Source organism: Ictidomys tridecemlineatus, chromosome 3 (genome assembly GCF_052094955.1).
Source record: "Ictidomys tridecemlineatus isolate mIctTri1 chromosome 3, mIctTri1.hap1, whole genome shotgun sequence".
Taxonomy (NCBI): Eukaryota; Metazoa; Chordata; class Mammalia; order Rodentia; family Sciuridae; genus Ictidomys; species Ictidomys tridecemlineatus.
In genome coordinates, this window is record NC_135479.1 from 134,595,082 (window position 1) to 134,603,668 (window position 8,587).

Here is an 8,587-nt window from a genome sequence, read left to right on the forward strand (position 1 = left end):
ATTTTGAGGAGCATAGAAACAAAAGCCTTCTCCCAGCTCTTGCGTTCTCTTTTGCTTATGACATCAGAAGATCAGTGCAATAGTTTGCATTATGCTCATGCTTAACAGTATTCTAGCTGCTTGACATCAGATAAATTACCTTCATTCTCTTCCAGATATTCTGTCTTAAAAAAGCATTCTACAAACACCAATTCCTGTGAATATCTCTAGAGTTATAAGGGCAGAATTAATTATAATTTATTAAGCACAAAGCTATCTTTATAGTTTTGTTGGTCAGTATCACTCTGCATATGAAAGTATTATATTTCTGTTCATTCTCTGGTAAGCAGTGAAGTTACTCATGGCATTATTTTTTTTAACTCCTCTGAACCTAAATTTCTTCATTCTAAAGACAGTATAGTAGGAAATAATGGCACAAATGTGCTACCTTTAGCAACATAATATTTTGTTTACAGAGTAAAAAAAAGTTTTAATTTGGTTAATGAATATAACTTCCTCTAATACGATTGCCAAATATCATGTATATTGTAACAGTAATATGCAGTTATAAAGCCTATAAAAAGTGGGCATGCTTTGACTGTTGTGATTTGGAATGTAACAATATCTCCTGTTGGCTCTCTCCTTCCCTGCACCTCTGGCCCCATCTCCAAGCAGTATTCCACCGAGCTGAAGAAACTGTACTGCCAAATAGCAAAGACATGCCCCATCCAGATCAAGGTGATGACCCCACCTCCTCAGGGCGCTGTCATCCGTGCCATGCCTGTCTACAAGAAAGCCGAACACGTCACTGAAGTGGTGAAGCGTTGCCCCAACCATGAGCTGAGCCGTGAATTCAATGAGGGTAAGGGCGATTAGAATCTGTGTCTCTGTAAATGAGCTCCTTAAAGGTAAAGATCCTGGGAGCCTTTTATTTGGTTCCTCTCTACCTGGTTCAGGCTTCTGCAATCCAATGTCAGCTCAGCCTCCTTTTTGATTGAGTATCTGAGTATAATGACAAATAAATTTGTGGTCTTGCCAGGTGTGGTGGTGCACACCTGAAATCCCAGCAGCTTGGGTGGCTGAGCAGTGAGAATCAAGAGTTCAAAGCCAATCTCAGCAAAAGCGAGGCACTAAGCATCTCAGACACTTTCTCTAAACAAAATACAAAGTAGGGCTGGGGATGTGGTTCAGTGGCCCAGTGCCCTGAGTTCAATCCCCAGTAACAAAAAACAAAACAAAACAAAACAAAAATGTGGTTTTTACAGTGTTTAAACTATTTAATTTAATATTAGTGGTTACTGAATGACCTAGACTGGTCTCTCTGCTCCTTACTGCTTCCTTCCTTTTGTTTCATTTTATTCTGCTTTGTTTTTCTTGCTGTTTTTGTTTTATGAGAGGGTGTAAGCAGAACAGTCTGATAGTTATTCTGCTTGGCCCAGGCTATAGTGTTCTTTAATGTTTGTGCTTTTCAAGTCTAGATGAGTGGAGAGCTGGAAGGGCAGGAGGGGGCAGCGGGGGGCGGGGGGAGAAATAATGAACAATATTAAAGAGAAAATGGGGAAGAAAAAGAAATGAGAAGGAAAATAATAGGTAAGAGGAGTAAGGAGAGGAAACGGAAGATCCAGAACCTAAGATGGGGTAATCAGATGGAGGACCAGGAGTCAAGCACAAGTTTCTGGAGGACTTCACTGAAGCCCTATGTCCATATATGCACCACACCCATCTTCTGAGCACAACAGCTTTGTAGAACCTCTAAGGGTTCCCTTGGATCTGATTTATGGGAAACTTATTAGAGAAGTAGAAAAGAAAAACAGGAGAAAACATAACGAATCATCAAAGCCTGCTGATGGTACAGAAGGGGTTGGGAGTTGGGATACTTCATGGAAAAATATTAGAAACCAATATTGGTAGGTGGTTAGAATATGTCAATATAGAGCAGGTGTATCTGAGTATAGAGGAAAATGCTAAAGGAAGAAAGAGAATGGATAAATATAAAAGAAGAAAATAAACCCCAAATTCTCTTTCACACAACTCTTCTTCACACATTAGTTCCTAGTTCTTGCCCACATGGCTGCCTTAGCCACACCTTCACATTTTACATTTTGCTTAACAATTTGCATAAAGAACATTCCATGTACATAGGCTTCATTATCAGTTTACCTAAATGCTTGTGTTCCATCAAAAAGACGATTTTAAAAAAAATTTTTCAATTTTTTCACATAATAGTTGTTTTGTTTGGATCAAGATAGATGATGCTGAAGAGCACATCTTGATAGACTTAGCTTTTTACTTTTATTCAGTGATTTTCATATAACAGAACTACACAGGCAGAAGTAAGAACAGCTTTATAGCTGCTAATTCTTGGAGCAGTTTCTTTCTTTTGGAGCCCTGCCAACTATTACAATTTTGTAAGACTTTGCCTTGGCTCCTTTTAAAACTTGCTTGCCTTTTCTTGTCTCCAACCTGGGACTCTTTCAACACAGTCTTTCCAGCAAGTTTCTTATCTTTTTAACCAAAGCAAGGTCTAAGATGGAAAAGGAGAAAGGAATAAGCAAAGTGAAGGTCATGTGTGTCCTTGCAATCTTCTGCTTCTTATTTAGTTTTTTTGTTTGATTTCTTGGCCATGCTGGAAATTAAACTCTGGGCCTTGCATATACCAAGTAGATGCTCTACCACTGACCTATATCTCCAGTCCTCTTACTTAGTATCTTTGCTATTCAGACTTCGGGATAGCATTGCTTGGTTTTCTTTCATTTTCAATGGAATATGGCAAAATCTTCTCCATGGATGAGGTAATTGATGTGGTCATACGATTTCATAACAGTTTGAATAGTTAACCTTAAACTTCAAAGCAAGGACTGTTCCCTCAGTTGGAGAAGAGCATTACAGCCCTTCCTTCTACCATCAAGATTGAGATATCCACCTGCATATATTTTTTTCAAGCATATATTTTTCCTCTTTGTTTTGGCCACCAGAATGCTATCCATGTGGTTTCATTTTGTCTTCTTTCTGTGAGAGTAAGCAAACTAACTGTTTTGTCTTTTGTTGTTCTGCAGGACAGATTGCCCCTCCTAGTCATTTGATTCGAGTGGAAGGGAACAGCCATGCCCAATATGTAGAAGACCCCATCACAGGAAGACAGAGTGTACTGGTACCTTATGAACCACCCCAGGTAAAAAAGAAAAGAAAAAATGATTAACCAACTGACTGAGGTAGTTCTGAAGTGTTAGTTTTGGTGACAGAGTATTTCTGGCACTTATCATTTTCTTAGTCCTTATTTATCATCAAATATGCAACTTTTTGTATTCCTTCTGTCTCTCTTTTCCATGTGCCTCCCCTTCATAACTCCTAAGTACGTACTGAATTAACTTGGGAACATGGCTCCATACCCATGTTCTCATTCATGTTCCCATCCAGATAACGATTGAACTGGAAAATGGGTTTACAAATGATATTATTTTATCCAACTGGCAATTGGTAGTGGACATGCCCCAGTAATGAATGTAAGTATTCTTACACTAGTATATAAATGAGACTCCCTAAAAGGAATCTCTTAGCTGAAATTCAACTCACGGAAGGGCAAGTTTATCAATCTGTTGTGTAGAGCAGAGTAGTGGAGTGGAAAGCAACAGGAGGAACTAGACTAAAGTTCTTTGGTTTGCTGTGAGGATCTTTGGCATATGATTCTCTATTCTGGGCTTCTGTTGCCTTAACCGTGAATGAGCACTTTAGACACTTCAGACTATTTTATTTAATTTGGAGGAACTTTAAAGCTCCAGGGTTCTTAGTTATGGAACTGTATAATCAAATCTGTGTCATATTGTTTTTTAAGAAAAATATCCTTGGAGCAGTGCTGCTCTTTGGGGTGATTTTTTTTTTTTAGCTCTCCCCTTTCAGGGATATTAATGTATTGGGTATAGCCTATTTGAATTGGGTGATTTGGTTCTGTTTGTATATGAATGGGATTAAAGATCAAAGAACTGTTAAAGCTTATCTTACCTAAGTCTTGTCCAATGTTGCCAACATTAGCTTGAAGCTTTCCAGAAGGCAAAGACTAGAGGAATTTACAATGGATTTCAGAGTTTTCCTTCCTAGGAGGAAGCTTCTCCCTTCTTTAGAAATGGAGTTCTTTCAAGAAAGGGAAAACCTGAGAAAGAAGAACATCAGTTCCAACTATCATTAATACAGATTTTTTTTTTCTCCTGTTCTCAGGTTGGCACTGAATTCACGACAGTCTTATACAATTTCATGTGTAACAGCAGTTGTGTTGGAGGGATGAACCGCCGTCCAATTTTAATCATTGTTACTCTAGAAACCAGAGAGTAAGTGGCATGTGTAGAGCTGTCATTCTACAAATGATCACAGGCAGAGGATAGAGTGAAATTGTCTGTTTTATGATTAACTTTGCATGCACAGTGGAGAGCTGCCCTTGATTTTGTCCTTTGTGCTTTAGATTCTTGCTGTAAACACTAACTATAAAAGATCACAGAAGGTGAAGACAGAAGAGGGGTGGGTAAAAGTAGAAGGGAAAGAAAAGCTGGGAAGGTGTATAAGTTGCTTTATACCTGAATTTTTGACATTTGACTGGAATTGTTTTTGATTAGACAGTGTTTGTTTTCATGTGGCCCCAAGGCATTTAACAGTTTCTTTGAGTAAGTCTGGGCTGCCTAAGGGGATTTTATCCTAAGACATCCACTGGCTTAACTCAAGTTTCCTTCAAAATATGTAGCTAAATACAGCTGTTCTGCTAATGGCTTGGAGGTTCTTTGCAGAACAAATGGAATGTTATTTACTAATATTGCTTGTGGCATGGAAGCACTTTCGTGTTCTGCCAAGTGCTCCGGGTCCTTCCTCAGAGCAGCCACGCGGAACGGGTGGTGAGGGTGCCCATGTGCAGTGGGGACAGAAATGGGAGGACTCTAGGAGGCCTTTAAATTCTCTGACTTTAACCCCTTCCTCTTCTCTTCTCTGATTCCTAGTGGGCAGGTCCTGGGCCGCCGTTGCTTCGAGGCCCGGATCTGTGCTTGCCCAGGAAGAGACAGGAAGGCAGACGAAGACAGCATCAGGAAGCAGCAAGTTTCGGACAGCACAAAGAACGGCGATGGTACGAAGCGCCGTAAGTAGATGTAGTGGCCCGTGGGGTAGGACTGAGTCTTCTCCAGATGTAAGGGTTGGGGTGACGTTGGAGAAGCTGTAGGGTGAGACCTGTGTACATCAGCAGCAAATATGACTTGAGAGTCGGTGAGAGAAGGCATAACCTGTTGGAGGCACTGAGGTGAATCCCAGGTGTAACACTGTGGCTTTACAAACACAGTCTGTGCCCAGATTTCTTAGTACAAGAGTCCTTAGAAGGTGACCAACACACAGGTAGCAGCAACATCATCTAGAAACTGGATAGAAATGTAAATTTCCAGGCCTCAGACTTGCTCTATCAGTAATTTTGGGTGTGCAGCCTGGCAATTCAAGTGATTCTAATGATATCCAAAGTTTGAGAACCAGTATCTATCCTGTTGGTATCAATTTATCTTCCTACTATTAAGCATGAGGCCTAAAATAGCACTGCCCATGTCATGACTATGAGAACAGTAATATTTGTGGACGAATTTTGCCAGGCACAGTATGGGGCTCTGTAGATTTGGGTCTCATTGAGTCTTGACTTCACACATATGACCCTCTTGGGGCCTCAGTAATTTCACGTTTTCAAACTTGATTTTTAATCATTGGAAGCTTTTTAACAAATAAAATATTTCAAGGAACCTATAATGTAGAATCAATGAAAGCAGAGCTATTCAGGCTGAAGGGATGGTCGACAGGTCCATGGTCTACCTGCAGCCACTGCATAGAGTCTTAGAACTCAAAATGACAGGGTTTGAAAACCAATGACCCCCTATGTGTTTCTCACTTGTGGTAAAATTTGATTCTAGAAGGTATACTTGCATAAGCTGGATAGCACTACAAGTATTTTAAAGTACACCAGTACACTATGATTTATTTTATTAAAAAGGGTTTAATCGTCACTGATTAGTATCCAGAAAAATTTAAAAATTGTATTATACTTTACAAATTCATCACCATCAACTTCTGTTTAGTATGATATGCTTTTTCTATGGAGCTCTCCCTTTTTCTGATCTTTCCTCAAAAAAATCATATATATGATATAGGTAGATAAATATTTCCATTCTAAGTGTACTCTTTAGCCTGCCTGAAGGGATAGTTCCTAACTCTTCCCTAAGTACTCTCTCTATAAATTAATGATTTCAAGTAAGAATAGACTGATTTTTGGTAGAAGGATAGTCTCTGTCCACTGGATCCTGAATGGGTATCACTTTTAATTTTGGGAAACTTAGGACTTGAACACCCATTAATTCCCTCACTTTACCATTATCAAGACAGTCTATGTAACATTCATTTGCCTCTTTGGGAAATAAATGACCTAAAATATGAAATGCAGAAGTGATTCTTCTTTCTTTTCCTAATAACTCTTTACACACACGAGCAAAGCAGAGGTTTCTTGCCTCATAACTTAAGCTAAAGGACATTTCCCAGCATCCTGAATTTCCTTCTTTCACTTATGGCTTCCAACCTTTCCCTACCCCATTATTGGTAAAATTTCATTTAATGTAAAAATAATCATCACCAATTAAATGGATGCTTAGGACCAATGTCATGGGTGTTGCTGGAGCTACATGTTTGTTCAGCATGTGTTATTAAACGTTATGAATATTAATATTAATAACTCAATATGTTTAATGTATATCATTTGCTTCACAAATGTTCCCAGGATGAAACTTGCCTTTTTCTTCCACCAGCTTTTCGTCAGAACACACATGGCATCCAGATGACATCCATCAAGAAACGAAGATCCCCAGATGATGAGCTGTTATATCTACCAGTGAGTCTCCTGTGGATGTTCATGATTGCCTTATTTTACCAATCTCTTTCACTAACGGTAATTGTCCAATTATCTGTGGTGGTGAGATAGAAGCTATCTTAGTCAATTTGGAGCTGCAACAAGGTAACATAGCTGAGATGGCTTATGAATAACAGAAATTTATTACTCACTGTTTTGGAGATCAGAAGTCTAAAATCAAAGTGCCCTCCTGTCAGGCTTGAGTTGCAAACTGCCTTCATCTCATGGCCCACAGGTGTACAGAAGGCCAGAGAGCTCTCCCGAGTCTCTTTCATGAGGGCATTAATCTTCATGAAGGTTCCACTTAAGTGATCTATATACCCTACCAAAGACCCCACATCCTAATATCAATATCACTTTGAGGGTTAGGGTATGAAGTTTATGGAGAGACATAAATGTTCAGTCCATAATGTGTAGGGGGAGGTATCAAAATAAAGCAAAAAGAATATATCTATTTTTTTTAAATTCAAGAAATTACCCTTTTGCTTCATAGTTGAAATATTTTAATAGCATGAGCTTCTCTATTTATCTTAACTCCCAAACAATGATACCCTCCTAACAATATTTTTGTATCCCAGATATTTAAAATAAACTTGTACTTTATTATCTGTGAATGATAAGACAGTGTGGACATCAACAATTTAATATGCAAATTTTGTCAGAAACAGTTCACAAAGTTGAAATATAGCAATTATAGAATTAAGAAATCACATATTGAATGTTATTCCTTATTTTTTATTGAGACATAATATTTATACTTCTTTAAGGGGTACATTATAATTGGATACATTGTGTACAATGCATAATGTTCAAATCAAGGTAGTAAACACTCCATTTCCTCAAGCATTAATCATTTCTAGGTGTTGGGAACTTTCATATTCTTTTTCGGGAGTGTAATATTGGAAGCCAAGCAACTAGGTACAGTGAGTGCACACATGTAATCCCAGATACTGGAGAAGCTCAGGCAGGAGGATCACAAGTTCAAAGCCAGCCTGGGCAATTTAGCAAGATTGTTCAAAATAAAATGAAAAGAACCACAGATATGGCTCAGTGGTATAGTGCCTCTGAGTTTAATCACTAGTACCAGAAAAAAAAAAAAACAGTCTAGCAAGGCAGAATCTTCAATTATATGTGAATAGTCAGAGGCTTGGCCCAGTTCTCAGGGTCACTAATAACCTTACTTAATTAGATTATGGTTGTAGTTCATTGAATTTCTACTATCTTAGGTCTTTGTCATCTAGAGTGGCAATAAATTTTGGTGCCCAGTATAGTCCTAAATGCCATCTAAGTGACATGAGACAGGCACGCTGGGCCAAGAGAGCCACTGTGAGCTGCCGCCCTGGGATCTAAGCTAAAGCCACTCAACAGGTTTAGGTGTGTCACATCTTGCTTCACACCTTCCCGGGTCTGGCCCTTGGGCAACAGACAACCAGTCAACCAATCAACCAGTCAAACATCGAATCAGCTGAGCTTCTCAGTGTCTTGTTTCTCAGGCTACTTATGGCAATGGATTTGTGACCTTTAGGTAAAACATTACCCTGATATATTAAATATCCCAAAATACTATTTTCAGCCTATAACATGGGAATTCTCTGAAAAGTTAGTGAAATTTTAATTTAGGAAGTACCCTGTAATGGGTTACATGTTTTAAGCAAAATTTAAGTGCATGTGTGGGTGGGGGTAACAGTTCTATCAATT

General features: G+C 38.8%; 1 protein-coding gene across 6 annotated transcripts in view; it reads left to right on the top strand.

The window, feature by feature from the left end:
- Positions 1–8,587, top strand: part of Tp63 (tumor protein p63) — a 130,500-nt gene that overhangs the window by 98,819 nt on the left and 23,094 nt on the right. For 3 of the 6 annotated variants that reach the window (XM_040270153.2, XM_078043854.1, XM_005330974.4), the window contains exons 3-7: positions 655–841; positions 3,036–3,151; positions 4,192–4,301; positions 4,959–5,095; positions 6,789–6,871. In XM_040270153.2, coding sequence (XP_040126087.2) covers positions 655–841; positions 3,036–3,151; positions 4,192–4,301; positions 4,959–5,095; positions 6,789–6,871 — 633 coding nt within the window. The remainder of the gene's footprint in view (positions 1–654; positions 842–3,035; positions 3,152–4,191; positions 4,302–4,958; positions 5,096–6,788; positions 6,872–8,587) is intronic. The other 3 variants (XM_040270152.2, XM_078043855.1, XM_078043853.1) reach the window with 1 other exon arrangement.